Here is a 15,357-nt window from a genome sequence, read left to right as displayed (position 1 = left end):
AAATTAATGTAAAGATGGTTGGATACAAAATAAATACCTTTTGAATGTTCAAATTGAACTATACAAAAATTCATATGAGATGGTCTTACATGTCAATTGTGTGAGACAAATATTTTATTTGAGTAATCTATAAAAAATATCACTTTTTTGTGCCAAAATTATGATTTTTTTATTGTAAATATGGACAAAATCGATCACTTCATGAATAAATATATGTGAGATCATCTCACAAAAGACCTACTCATCGAACTATAATGTGTTAGGACTGTCGAGCTTTACTTATAACGTGTATATGCGATTATTTTACTTTGGTAGAGAAGATGTGCAGTTAAGAAAATAGCTAGAGATCAATCCATGGAAGAAGTGATAACTCCATGAAACAAGAAACTTCTTCACCCCTTTCAAAGTGATATATAATATACCAAATGTGAAGAATCTTGTGAGATTGCATCGATAAAAATAAATGATTCTCGTGAGATGGATTTTGTAATCTTGGTGTAAAAACAATTTCTTCATCGGGAAAATCAACTTTCGATACAGTTTCTTAAATACTTTAGCTTTTGCCATTCAAAGATTTATTTTTTTATACTACGAGGTAATGGTAATGCATCATTCTCAGTCCCTTAACTTCCCACCTCACTCTGTGAAAAGTGTAAGAAAGAGTTGTTATTTTAACAAAAATTGTATTCTCTTAATTGTTTTAATTTAGAAACAAGTTAAGATAAACCATAAAGAAGAAACAAGTTAAGACAAACCATAAATAAAAAAGAAACACAATTAGGGGCAATAACAGCACAGGGAGATTGCCCTCTTAAATAATTTCCAAATTTATCGAGTTTTTGTAAAAATCAAGTTTAGAATTCTAATAAATAAATAAAGTCGTCTCTTCTTCAGTTTTCCGGACCTACCAATTAATAAAAGAGTCCGAAATTTGGTATGTTAGTCCCGACATGAAATTTGAGACAGTATGTAAACTACGGCTCAGAACATAACAAAGCAGCCAAATGACAATTATCCGCGAGGCGCTGCCATCTGCTGTTTCTTTATCCTTTCATCGTGTTTCACCATGCTGAATCGAAAAAACAATAATCAGACAATATATATCCATAATAACGGCAGCAATAAAACCATGCACGGCCTTCTACTCGATCAAAAAGTTTTTTCCTAGTAGTTTGTTACCTGATGTCATGAGGAGTAATAAATATCCACTGGGATCCTTGTGCCAAAGCAAAATCCACAATAGCATCTAGACTTATTTTTCTGCTGACGGCATCCTGTGGATCGAACCAAGATAGAAAGTATTGAATTACAGAACCACTTTTTTCCCTGTCCAATGACAAAGAAGCTACATACAAATTACGTAATAGTGGCTGAGTAGTGATACATTGTAGATGCAAGCTGATGTTGCAACGTCATATTTCAACATTTTGAGATAAGATAGTATAACTGTAACTATTAGAAACAATTAAAAAACACCATACTGATATGAAAGGCTTCCAAGTCCATGCAAAGAATCCCTTTTCTCAATATGGAATATCACAAGTGGTTTTACTCTTTGGCAATTGTATAATTGGAGACTACTAGTTCAAATAGTATATGCTTACTTCAGACAATAAAGATTAATCGCACGCCCGGATTGGCAGATTATATGTTAGCAGTGTTAAGGTGAACTATATCAGCATCCTGATCGGTGAGCGGCTCGTTTCATTGCTTTTAGTCATTGTGAAAGGTGATAGCCAGGATTGACATCAATGATGATGAAAAAAAAATATAAACATGAACATGAAGAATAAGATATCATGAACTAAATAGCAAGAAGAGCACCCTCCAGAAAAAAAAAACACAATCCAATTGTTTTTCCCCTCTTAACTGTCAGATTTTTTGTAGTTGTAACACACACAAAGATCTGATCTCCACGTGGTTTTAATGTTTAGAGAAGATAGATTGTTAAACATGCATATAGGAAATTATAGTTTTCAGTCAGAATGCACACCATAAATACATCAAATTCATCCATTGCACGGAATGGGGCTTCTGTCATCTCGTGAAGTGCGAGAGCAAAACACAATGTTGAAAAGGAACGCTCACCACCTGTTCAAACAACAAAGAGCAAAATTACAACACAATTTTCCAGTTGCCAGCTACAGGTAATTTTCTTTCTGCAATATTCTAGTGTGACAACCAGGTTCAAACCCAAGAAATCGTGCTTCGGTACGTAGCATTATTAGGTTCCTTCATAAAATGTGAGAAAACACCACTTCATAAAAAGGCTCAAACTGTCAGTCTACTCTTCACACACATTTATGCAAAATCTCAACTAAAGTAACCAATCACCAACAAAAAAAAATTGCAAACAAAAGCATATCCTTGAGGAAGAGGCCTACCCATGTATCTTTAGCACATTTAGTTTACGCAGGATTCTGAAGTTTTTAAGAACGAATAAAATGCTAGTCCACATATTTGATCTTTATAAAGGATTACATTACAGTCTGAAAGTGATCCTTACAAGTGCGGTAAGGTGCAATGCACTCTTACCTAACTATTTATATTCCAAATTGATCATTGAACCTAGCTGCTCGTTTCTTTATTAGGTGAATGTGGGTTCATTTGACATTTATCACGAGGCCGATTACTTACGGACTTAGAAACTTGAAACAATCAACAGCTTTTATGTAATCTTCTGCTAAGGAGATTGTCGATCATGTCACTAGAAGTTAGGGATTAGAATATTGGTAATCTAGGCTATATTTAGTATGCTTATATTTTATTCTAGGTAAGGTAATAATTCCCATGATTATGGTCTATCAATTAGGGCTAAACTTTAGGAGTCTCTGTGTATATATTTATTCCCTGTATTTAATCAAGAAGTAACAAGAAGATTTCTGAGAATTTCAATCTTCATGGTATCAGAGCTACGGCTCTTCTCTCACAAATCGCAATCTCCTCCCCTATAACCTCATTCTCGTGTAGCCATCCTCAACCATGGTGAAACATGGCCTGGCTACCGAAACCTTAAAATCAGAAACTCCAAACCCTAGCCCCACCGAAAACAATTCCTTTGTCATCACAAGCCACAAATTAAATGGCCACAATTATCTTCAGTGGTCTAAGTCGGTTAAAATGTTTATTTGCGGTAGGGGGAAGGAGGAGTACTTGATGAGCGAGTCGGCCATCCCAGAGAAGACGGATCCAGACTTCAAGAAGTGGAACATCGAGAATCACATGATTATGGCGTGGCTTATCAATTCTATGACAGTGGAAATTGGAGAGAATTTCCTGTTATATGAAACAGCCCTTGAGATGTGGCAGGCCGCAAGGGAAACATACTCTAGCTCAGATAATACCTCAGAGCTATTCGCTGTAGAGTCGGTACTATATGACTTGCGGCAAGGAGATCAGCCAGTCACTCTATATTACAACGCCCTTGTACGACAGTGGCAACAACTCGATGCATTTGAAAGCCATGAATGGAAGTGTGCCGAGGATGGTCAGCGATTCCTCAAAATTCAGGAGCAGAAGAGAACATTCAAGTTCTTACTAGGTCTCAACAAAGACTTAGATGAAGTCCGAGGCAGAATAATGGGTGGAAAGCCACTCATGAACCTGAGAGAAGCATTTGCTGAAGTTCGAAGGGAAGAGAGTAGAAAGCGGGTGATGATGGGCACCCAGAATAACTCGGTCAACGTAGAGGGATCTGCACTTGCATCATACGGTGCACATCCTGCCAGCCAACAGAATACTCGTTCTCAACGCAAAACTCGACCATACTGCGACCACTGTGCCAAACCAGGCCATACAAAAGACACCTGTTGGAAGATTCATGGGAAACCTGCTGATTGGAAGCCTTCCAGACCATTCAATGAGCGAACTGATTGGAAGCCTTCTAGACCATTCAATGAGCGAAATAGCCGAGCAAATTCAGCCACCTCCACGGAAGTCACTTCATTCTCAAAGGAGCAGATCGAAGCCTTACAGAAGGCATTAGCCACCACTCTAACACACCACGATACCACGAGCCAACCTGTCAGTTTGCAGGCAAATAAAGGTAACAAGTATTATGCTTTGTCTACTTGGAATACTCTATCTCGTCATTGGATTATCGACTCAGGAGCATCAGACCATATGACGGGAGACCGGTCCCTGTTTCAAGAATACCAACCAAGCCAAACCCAAGTGACCGTGCGGATTGCTGACGGTTCTAAATCCCGAGTTGCCGGGATGGGAAAAATCTGCCTAACCTCAACTATCACCCTTCAATCTGTATTGCATGTTCCGAAATTAGATTGCAACTTGTTATCAATAAATAAGTTAACATCTGATCATAATTGCTCCGCTGAATTTTTCCAAAATATGTGCATTTTTCAGGAATTGGGATCGAGGAAGATGATTGGCAGTGCTAGGGTGTGCTCAGGACTCTACTTGCTTAACTCAACAACAGAACCCACATCAAACCATGTCACCCTTAGTCAGCCCAATCATAAGTCAACCAATTCCAAGGTTTCAAAGTCTGTTTTAGTTTCTAGAGTCAATAAGGATACTGAAGTCATGTGTTGGCACTATCGTCTAGGACATCCAAGTTTTTATTATCTTGAAAAGTTATTCCCTCAATTGTTTCTGAATAAAAGACCACAACACTTTCATTGTGAAATTTGTCAACTTGCAAAGCACACACGCTCAGTTTATCGAAGCATTCCTTACAATCCATCACAACCCTTCAATTTAATCCATAGTGACATATGGTGAGCATCAAGAATAGCTAATATAAATGGTGCAAAATGGTTTGTCACTTTTATCGATGACCACACTAGGCTCACATGGGTATTTCTCATGAAAGAAAAATCAAAACTTGAAAAAATCTTTCTAGCTTTCGAAGCAATGGTTCAAACTCAGTTTATGACAAAAATCCGGGTACTAAAATCTGACAATGCCAGGGAATATTTCAACCTAATTCTAGGAGACTATTTCTCTAACCATGGGATAGTTCAAATCAGTTCATGTGTAAATACACCCCAACAAAATGGTATAGCCGAACGAAAAAATCGTCACCTATTAGAAGTTGCCCGATCCATTATCTTTTCAACTGGTGTCCCGAAATATTTATGGGGCGAGGCGGTGTTAACTGCTGCCTACCTTATAAATAGAATGCCATCCCGAGTCTTGCAGTTTGCTACGCCATATCAAACCCTAATCAAAACTTATCCCCATGCCGCCATCCTATCCTCCAACTTACCAACAAAAATCTTTGGATGCTCCGCATTTGTTCATATCTATCCACACGACCGTAGCAAACTCGATCCTCGATCCACTAAGTGTGTCTTTATCGGCTATTCTTCCAATAAGAAAGGGTATAAGTGTTTTTGTCCTAGGACTAGAAAGATCTTTAACACTATGGATGTTACTTTTCTCGAAGAGACTCCCTATTTCACCAAAACTGTTCTTCAGGGGGAGAATTCGAGGGAAGTACAGCCTTGGTCTTGGGATTCTCTCCTCACTACTACACCAAATTCCCCACTCCTCATTACTACACCAAATTCCCCACAACCAAATATGCCACCAACTGACTCGAATCCACCTCCTACACTGGTTGATGACCAGGTCCAATCCCCACAACTCCAGCCAGACATACAAGTATACACCCGTCGGCCGAGACCCACTCCAAGAATAAGTGAGCCACTGGCACATCCTACTGCTGACCCGTCATCGAACTCGGTTCCGATTCCAAGCACGGAGCCACACACACTGGAACCTCCACCTCTCGAAGAGTCCGAAGAGTTACCTATTGCTCTACGAAAAGGTACCCGGAATTGCACTAATCATCCAATACAGAGGTTTGTTTCCTATGGTGGTTTGTCACAGAAATACAGGGCTTACATCACAAACCTTGACACGGTACCTATTCCGGGATCAATACAAGAAGCTTTGAAGCACCCGGGATGGACTCAGGCGGTTCAAGAAGAATTGAGGGCCATGGAAAAGAATGACACGTGGACTATCACAGATTTACCTCCTGGGAAGAAAACCGTGAGCTGTAAGTGGTTATTCACCGTGAAATGCAAGGCGGATGGAAGTGTTGAACGGTTAAAGGCCCGACTAGTGGCTCGCGGATTTACTCAATCCTACGGAATCGACTATCAGGAGACATTCGCACATGTAGCTAAACTTAACACCGTGCGAATTCTCTTGTCAGTGGCTGCAAATCAAGATTGGAAGCTACAACAACTTGATATTAAGAATGCATTTCTTAATGGGGAATTGGAGGAAGAAGTGTACATGGAAATTCCAACAGGGCTTACTGTCAATGAGAATAGCAATAAGGTGTATAAGTTGCTGAAATCGATTTATGGGCTGAAACAATCACCAAGGGTATGGTTCGGGAGGTTCTCTACCGTGGTAAAGGAACAAGGGTTTCAGCAATGTCAATCCGATCACACCCTCTTTGTCAAACGGTCTATCGATCATAGAGTTGCCATCCTCATTGTCTACGTGTATGACATTATCTTGACCGGGGACTATAGAGAGGCGATTGTGAATATTAAACAGTCATTGGCTCAGTCATTTGAGGTGAAAGACCTAGGGTTGCTGCGGTACTTCTTGGGTATGGAAGTATCAAGGTCAAAGAAGGGAATTGTTTTGTCACAACGCAAACATGTCTTGGATTTACTCAGTGAGACAGGGATGCTTGGCTGTAAACCATCAAGTACTCCCATGGCAGCTATCAAACCAAATGAAAAAAAAGACGAAGAGATCTTGTCCGATAAAGGGAGGTATCAACGGCTCGTAGGGAGGCTTATTTATTTGTCTCATACACGTCCGGACATCGGGTTTGCAGTGAGTTATGTGAGCCAATTCATGAACTGTCCCACTCAGAAACACATGGACGTCGTATATCGAATTCTTCGATACTTGAAGAAGTGCCCGGGTAAAGGAATCTTATTTGGGAAACATGAAGATAGAAGTGTTGTATTGTATTCCGACGCGGATTGGGCTGGAAGCCACACGGACCGAAGATCAACAACGGGGTATTGTTCATTTGTATGGGGAAATCTTGTAACCTGGAGAAGTAAGAAACAACCGGTGGTCTCCCGAAGCAGTGCAGAAGCTGAACTTAGGGCTCTGGCATTAGCTATTTGTGAAGGAATATGGATACGTCGTGTCTTGGAAGATTTGGGAATAAAACAGGAAGGATCAGTAACCCACAGATGTGACAACCAAGCTACCATTAGCATGGCAAAAGACCCGGTTCATCATGACCGTACAAAACACGTCGAAATAGATCGACATTTCATTGCCGAGAAGCTCAAGAACTCGGAAGTTCAGATCCTCTACACACCTACTCGAGAGCAACTTGCAGATGTTCTCACTAAAGCCGTTCTAGGTCCTAACTTTGATGAAATATGTAACAAGTTGGGCATGTACGATATGTACTACCCAACTTGAGGGGGAGTGTCGATCATGTCACTAGAAGTTAGGGATTAGAATATTGGTAATCTAGGCTATATTTAGTATGCTTATATTTTATTCTAGGTAAGGTAGTAATTCCCATGATTATGGTCTATCAATTAGGGCTAAACTTTAGGAGTCTCTGTGTATATATTTATTCCCTGTATTTAATCAAGAAGTAACAAGAAGATTTCTGAGAATTTCAATCTTCAGAGATGGAAGCCACACATTTCTTTGTGAAGTCGCATGAAACTTAACCAAGATGTTCACTCAGCCATTCAAATACAAACTAGATGGGAAGATGATAATTGAAAGTTTCAACATTTACCACTCCCAACTACAACTCCACATTTACCACCACCTCCAGTAAGAAGACCTCACCCGTAATTCGAAACAAGAGTAAAATGTACAGGACTTCTCCTAAAAAAGAAACAGTAGCATTAATTTCTATTCTTCTTGCCATCAGAAAAGATGAGTGATATACAATAGAGCCGAACCTGAAAGCCCCCTAGTGTCACGTACAGAGCTGGTTGATGCATCTTGAGGCATTTTTACCTGATAAGACAATTAAAAAATTGGGACACTTTTTAGCTCTTAGACCGGTAACCCACTAACTTGTAGCCAATTGATTTTAGGAAAGCAGAGATAACCCTTTGGATTAATAGTAACACGACATATTCAGTCAACTTACCTCCACTGAGAGGGTCTGTTCTTCATAATTAACTCGGATTTGACCGCTGATCCCTTTTTTTTTCAAGTGGCCATTAAATCTAACAGGAAAACTTGGTATTAGAAGCTGGAAAAAAATCACATAGAAAGAGTCTCTTTGGATGAGGAAAAACTGCAAAGATAACACAGGCCCTACTGCCATGTTAACTGGCGCTTCAAAAGAGTTGCATTCCTTTCAAATTTGCTCCACCTCAGCTGTAACGCTTTATCACATGCCTGAAACATAAGCAGGAAACAAAAAATTGAAGGTAGGCCAGGAATAAAATCCAAGTGGAAAATTTGCGAAGTCAATTACCAGAGATCATTATCAATAAAATATCGAGTAATCAAAACAAGGTATCAAGAAACTTAAAGATTCAGATTCATATCTCTATGAGAGAAGGCAAATAAGGAAAACATACTAGATCAAGCAACACTATGAAATTGAGTGACTAGTAAACAACACGAAATAGTCCCACTCCCCCTGTTGGATAGCACATCAAGAACGAATTTGAAAAATATAACAGTTAACATTTCTTTCCATTGCACCAAAACATATTGAGTAAGGAGAGCGATAAAAAATTCAAAAAATAAGGAAGAAACGAGCTTGGTGAAGGATTTTACAGGAGAATAGCCGTCTCTTTGACATCATGCAGATCAAACAAGATAAATGAAGACATTTTCTCTTAAACTCACTTCTAATTTTTCTCGAAAGGCTTTGTAAGTTTGTTGTTTTCTTGATATCCGACGCTCTTTTTTCTCATACAACATTCTAAGATCGTCAATGGATTCTGAAAATCTGCAAAGTTCTTCCAGGTTTATTGTATTTAAAAAATAAAATGAATTAAAATGTTGAAAATAGAATACCTAAAATGTTTACCTCTGGCTCTCACGCTGAAGTTTTTGACTCCACCTTGTCACTTGAGCACTGAGTTGCTCAGGATTGCTATCTTTGCAGCCTCCTAGAGCTTCAATTTCACTTTCAGCGCAGATGATAGACGCTTTGTTACGGTCGTCCTGCAATTTCACCACAAATCAGCACAAGGTTCTTTCTGGAATCATTTAGTCACATGGGTTGTAAAAACATAAACTGTCTCGAAAAAAGGCAATGTGCAGAAAAAAATTAGTGGTTATGTGCAGATGAATTGCTTTAGTTCTGCAATGCATATGTAACCATGCCTGGCAGTAAATTACAATAAGCAGGCCCATATTTCCGAGAATGAAGAAGCTGAACACAAAAGTCATAATTGCAAGCACTCAAGTAACATGATGAAACTTAGAGGGGAGTTATGTTTCCCATGCGAGAATATAAATGCACCTTACAATTCTGTTCAAGTTCCCGATACTTAGCCTCCGCATTTTTTAGGTCGGAAAGGACTCTAGTATTCATCACTTGCTCAAAATGTTTCTTTTTCTGCAGGACACCAAAAACTCTTTAAGTAATTGTGGCCTAAAAATAGAACCAATAAGCAAATGAATGAGCAGGGTTAAAGGGATGAACTGATTCAGCCTCATGTAGAGTGGTCTCAATAGTCATTACTTCCTTCTCTGTTTCTGCTAACGCATCAATTTCTGATTTCGCAGACTCTGCATTGTAAAACAATGCAAATGAGACATGTAAGGATGGGTGATCAATAGAACTCAGTAGGGCATGAGACGATAATGCAATCACCACACAAATTTTCAAATGAAATTCTGAAATCTTTAGCTTTAATAGCTGCTTCATTCACTTCCATCTGAAGCTTTTCTACAAAAATTTCCCTCTCTCTTATCCGATCTTGCAGTTTCTGCCATCATTTCAGACAATGGAACAGTAAAACAAATCACACAATATAGCAATTTGACAGACTTAAAATCTACATTCATGCCAGCTAAAACTTCAGATAGTAGGGTAAACAAACAAATGGTGCAATGAGTTTTGAGCAACAAACAGATATCTCTTGATGAAGCTCGTCCACGGTAGATGAAGGTACAGAAGTTTCTTCTGAAGATATTAACTTTTTGACATCGTGCAGTTCAAATTCCTTTGACCTATAGTCCCGTTCAACATTGATTCGCCTCCTCTGAAAGAATTTAAGCAGTAGATAAGGAAGGGTCAACCAACCATTTTGAAATATCCAATACTAGAATCCCCAATTTGCTGATTCACGTTTATTATTGAAAGATAATTAATTTTGGTATATAAACTGGTATATTATATAAAATAAAGGTAGGTGATTCGCTTGAAATATCAAAGAAATGGTTAAGCAATTCAGAGAAACCACCACAAGGATAGATCACTGGCAATATCAGTTTGAGAAAACTTCTGAAATTTTCATGACAAGTCATAATTGGGTGCAACGAGCAAACACGTGTAAGTAAAACAAGAAATTTTCAAGATACACGTTCTTTATGACCAGTGTTATTTAAAAGTTCCCTATAGAAAACAAAATTGGAAAACAATAAGAAAAACCTTTTAGGGTTCTTTTCACCACCATTGGGGGCAAAGCCCAACCCAAAACTTCCCAACTCTCGAGGCATAGGAATTCGTTTCCTGCTAGCCTCTGTTTGAGTTTGAAGGGCTCTAATGTTCGTTAGGAGTGCAAGGGGATAGTCTCAAGAAAGGAAAGACGAGACGGCAGTCTTATTTAATTAAAGACTTCTTCTACACTGAATTGATATGAACTGTGAACATGATTTAGATCATGTTGATGAGATATGAGACAATAACGTTCCATCAGGGCATCCTAGAATCTAGTTCAGGTAGCACTTTCAGGGGAAATTTATTGATTGGGTTATGGAATGTGTCACAACCTCTTTCTCGATTTCCATCAACGGGCAGCTTCATGGTTTCTTCCAAGGCGCAAGAGGCCTCCGACAAGGTGACCCCTAATGTAATGCCCAAATCATATATATGTATTATTTTATTGGTATTGTATATTAGTATATATATATATGGATACATATTTTGAAAAAAAAAGGATAAATTTCAGTCACGTAATAAATTTTCCATATCCACTAAAAAAAAGAGGCGACTAGGTTCTTTTTTAGCAAAGAGAAAGGTTTTTTTTATTTTGGTTTCAAAATTCAACGATCTTCACGGCATTTCAACCCACAGACGTTAATCTCGATCCATCTAACCCAAAAGTTTAAGACAAATTTGATTCCTTTTCTTTTAAACATCAATAGAATCATATTAATGTGTTTTCGGATGTTGGTATGAACTTTTGATTATTGTTTAACGTATACTATTTATTCGAGTCGAGTTGACAAGAATATGAATATATATATAAATGAGTGAGCTGTTTTTAAGTCCCGGGCAGGGTACTACAGTTCTAGGCAGTGCGCTACAGTTCTGGGCAGTCCCCTACAGTGCTCGGGCAGCTGCTACAGTGCCGGTCAGCGTGGTACAGGGTCCAGGCAGCTTGTTTGCATGTAGTTTAAATTCTTGGGTAGACCGAATTTTAAGATTATAATGAGATTTTTACACAGATTACTTTATATTATGTACGAGTGAAAATTATTTTAACTCTGAACGTCAAATTATATTTTAAAGGAGATTTGTACATTAACTTCATGCTTACGTCCAATGTTTAAATTTTAAGTTGAAGATAAGATTTCTTAATTTGTATTTATGTCAGAAACTTAAATTTATTTTTAGTTATGTCGAAAATGGTATTTTTAAAAGAAAATTTAACTTGTATGAAAATTAGTTTGGTAATTTGATGGTTCTATTGCTTGTGGCCAAAAATGACTGTTACACGGGTTTTGGGTATCAGCCTTCAGCTCGGGATGCCATTACCAATTTACACGGGTTTAGGGTGTTGGTTTGATGATCGGGGATGCCTTTACCAACATGGATCCATGAAAAATGTTTGGCCAAACGACATGAAAGGAAAGTGAAGGAATGAAAGGGGCCATAGTCGGTATTATTTTCTAGTTGCCTTGCATATATATAGACTATTGAATGTTTTATGAGATGTGAAATAAAGGAAAGGTATTGATGGCAAGACAGAAGTTTTACATGTATATATATGATGATATTAAATTAAAATATGACACAAAGAACAAAATGAATGCAAATTATTTTTAATTATATGTATTATTTGTTATGTAAAAAAGATGAACTTGTTGAGTTTTAGACTCACTAGGTTCTATTGGTGCTGGTAACAATGACTGGTGAGGTGATGCTGCTCGAGGGATCTGCAACCAGTACTGGTGAGCACTTGCCCGAGCCTGTCTAATTTTCCGCAAAATTATTTTAGTAGATTATGTTGAAACGGATTCTAAAGTCAGGTTGATGATTAATTTTTATAAAGTGAAAAGTTATATCTACAATTTTTTTTGAATGCACGGGATTTTCAAGTTGCATTATGAAGTAAATTTTTTTATGTGAAGTTACATGTTTATTTATTTAGAGTTTTAATTTCTCATATCTTAAAGAAAAAAAGGAAGTAGCGTCTGCTTTAAAAATAACGGGGCGTTGCATCTTATCTCCCTTCATGTTTGCTATTTGCTCAGAAGGATTGACAAGGAAACTCAACTATCTAGGAAGAGAGCAGAATTATAAACATCATCCCAAATGTTCATTTTTAAATATCACAAATTTGGCCAATGCTGAAGATCTGCTATTTTTTTCTGGGGAAGATGTGGATAGTGTCCGGAAAATTATGATGTGTCACGATGAGTTTGGGCGAACAGCAAGGCTGAGAGCCAACTTACTCAAATCAAAAAATTATTCAGTAGATGTGGATGCTTGGGTTAGATAATAGATATTGCATATTACGGGATTTCAGGTAGCGGTCTTCCCTTTCAGATATCTAAGAATTCCTTTAGCCATTGAAAAGCTTTGTGTCGCCGGTTGTAGTCTTCTGGTGTACATCATATCATAGCGTATTAGAGCAACTTGAGCTCATAAGGGATGTCATTCAAGGGATAGAATGCATCTATCTCAGATTCACCATATTCTTTTTGGTATCATTGACAAAATTTCCTCGTTGTGTAGGAAATTCTTGTAGACAAGTAACCATCCACCGTTTGGCTGGTCTACTTTTTGTGTATCAAAAGACAATGGTGGAATTGGATTACTGAATTTGAGGTTGTGGAACAATGCTCTACTCGCCATGACATTGTGGAATATTCACAAAATGAACGATATCTTATGGATCAAATGGATAAATCAAGTTTTTCTTCGATAGAGAAGTATATAGGACAAAGGTACGTAAGAATGACTCTTGTCTTGTTAGGAAAATCTTTCCTGGCTAGGTGGATGACTCAATAGCGTTGTTGAGTGGTTGGTTTGATGGAAGGAATGATATGTACAAAGCCTAAAGTTTCTATGCCGCAAGTTATGGAAACTGGCCTTGGGAGCCACTGGTGTGGAAGATTTGCCTCATTCCTAAACACAAGTTCTGTGTATGGTTGTTCGCTCATAGGAAGTTTTTGACTAGACAAAGACAGTCTTATGAGGTGGAGAAGAAATGTATTCTTTGGAGTAATTTTAACAAATGTTTTGATCATCCGCTGCCACTTCTCGAATTTTCTTTGGACCAAAATTCTTGTTCATCTTTGAATGAGGTTTTGGGTAATCTATTTTTGTTGGATGTCACATGATTGGTTTGCTCTAGTAGATCCCCGGGGCATACCCAGTGTATTTGTACCCTTTTTTTTTACTATAATGATGTAACCGTTTCATTTAAAAAAAAAAAAAAAGAGAGACACGTCTTTCTTTATGGCTCATTCGATTGGCATTACATTCCTTCTGGTGACATTCCTTCCCGGGACTTGAACATCGCTGAAACTATGACTTGTCGTGGAACATTTCTACCTAAAAGTCACTGACCACTAAATTACGAGTCTCATGACAATGTACTCGATGAAGCCTAAGCAACAGTCTCAAAGCAAAACTACACTGTTTGCTCCCACAGAGTACTCCAGCAGTCAAGCATGATATTCACATAAAATCCTGTGATATATGGAGCCTTTAGCTGCTTTAATTTCATAAGTGTTGGCTCTGTTAGAAGACTAGGCTTGTAAAAATATTATTTGCAGCTAGAGTGTTTTCGATATCAAGTCTCATGGGAAACTAGTTCCACTAGTTTTTCCATGTATAGCATAGTTGTTACAAGAAGTAGTTGGCAGAAAGCATGATGATGAAAGAATTCTCGAGAGGAGGCATACCTTTTGACTGCTTAATTTGTCCTGAAGATTCCTCAGCTCTGTCTCCTTACTTCGTTTTATTCCCCGGCCTTGTAGGATGTGCTCTTTTGCTTCTAATGAATCTTTTTCGAGATTTTTGATCTGATTGTCAAAGGAACCACAAAGGCGACCGGCTCTTATGTTTTTGTTTGGGGGAAGAATAGTCTGGGCTGAACCACGAGAGAACCTGCAATGGAATCTGTGAGATTTATGAAGAGAATGTGTAAGTGAGAATATCTTATTTCACTTTAAATAAAATCTGAATACGGAGTTATACTTATAGAATGCAGAAAACCTAAAGCTAACAACCTAATCTATCCAAATATTTAAATTACAACCAAATGATAAAAGATTTATACATAAAACAACTTATCCGATATGATCTTATCAGATTCTTATAGAATTCTTATCAGATCTTCAACACTCTCCCTCAAGTTGGGTTGTATATGTTGATCACGCCCAACTTAGATACCAGATTGGTCGGTATAAGACCTTAGTTAGAATGTCTGAAACTTGAGCGTGGCTATGGACTTAACAGATTTTCAAAGTCCCTTTCTCGAGTTTTTCACTTATGAAATGACGATCGACTTCAACGTGCTTAGTTCGATCATGATTGACTTCAGTTGGATTGTTCATGAATTAGCCAAAAATAATTATAACAAATCCAATGTCATGTATTGTGTGAGCTAGGTATATCAGTTTGCCCACTAATCTCTGGTATCGTCCTTTGTCGATCATTGGATTTTCCTCATTCTTTCCAAGTTTTGTATTTGGATCCATAGGAGTATCAACAGGCTTGCATCCCAACATCCTAGTATCTTTCAAAAGGTCAAGGACATATTTTCTTTGAGAAATAAAAATACTATGCTTTCAACCGGCCACTTCCATTCCCAAGAAATATTTCAACTACCCTAGATCCTTCATCTCGAATTCTTTTGAGAGTAGTTGCTTGACTAGAGAGATGTCTTCTTCATGGTTCTCAGTAATTTTAATGTCGCTAACATATACGATGATAATAGAAATCCTGTCTAG

General features: G+C 38.0%; 1 protein-coding gene and 1 long non-coding RNA gene across 4 annotated transcripts in view; one reads left to right on the top strand and one right to left on the bottom strand.

Annotated features, from left to right (window-relative positions):
- Nucleotides 1–777: 777 nt before the first annotated feature.
- LOC140806542 (structural maintenance of chromosomes protein 6B-like) overlaps nucleotides 778–15,357 on the bottom strand; it is a 41,474-nt gene continuing 26,894 nt past the window's right edge. Inside the window, exons 16-28 of one of the 3 annotated variants that reach the window (XM_073163092.1) lie at nucleotides 14,308–14,524; nucleotides 10,080–10,211; nucleotides 9,821–9,935; nucleotides 9,650–9,735; nucleotides 9,467–9,562; nucleotides 9,029–9,165; nucleotides 8,845–8,947; nucleotides 8,306–8,385; nucleotides 8,132–8,210; nucleotides 7,938–7,995; nucleotides 1,994–2,091; nucleotides 1,180–1,274; nucleotides 778–1,069 (exon numbers count right to left, since the gene is read on the bottom strand). In XM_073163092.1, the coding sequence (XP_073019193.1) occupies nucleotides 1,012–1,069; nucleotides 1,180–1,274; nucleotides 1,994–2,091; nucleotides 7,938–7,995; nucleotides 8,132–8,210; nucleotides 8,306–8,385; nucleotides 8,845–8,947; nucleotides 9,029–9,165; nucleotides 9,467–9,562; nucleotides 9,650–9,735; nucleotides 9,821–9,935; nucleotides 10,080–10,211; nucleotides 14,308–14,524 (1,354 nt within the window). In that variant the 3' untranslated portion in view covers nucleotides 778–1,011. Of the gene's footprint in view, nucleotides 1,070–1,179; nucleotides 1,275–1,993; nucleotides 2,092–7,937; nucleotides 7,996–8,131; nucleotides 8,211–8,305; nucleotides 8,386–8,844; nucleotides 8,948–9,028; nucleotides 9,166–9,466; nucleotides 9,563–9,649; nucleotides 9,736–9,820; nucleotides 9,936–10,079; nucleotides 10,212–14,307; nucleotides 14,525–15,357 lie in introns of those variants that run through there. The other 2 variants (XM_073163093.1, XR_012112582.1) reach the window with 2 other exon arrangements.
- LOC140806543 (uncharacterized) lies at nucleotides 2,114–7,837 on the top strand. The gene is made up of 2 exons (XR_012112583.1): nucleotides 2,114–2,672; nucleotides 7,654–7,837. It is a non-coding gene; the product is annotated as an uncharacterized lncRNA (long non-coding RNA).

The sequence above is a fragment of the Primulina eburnea genome, chromosome 12, assembly GCF_022965805.1.
Source record: "Primulina eburnea isolate SZY01 chromosome 12, ASM2296580v1, whole genome shotgun sequence".
Taxonomy (NCBI): domain Eukaryota; kingdom Viridiplantae; phylum Streptophyta; class Magnoliopsida; order Lamiales; family Gesneriaceae; genus Primulina; species Primulina eburnea.
Note: the sequence above shows the minus strand (reverse complement) of the source record. Positions and strands in the feature narration are given on the sequence as shown.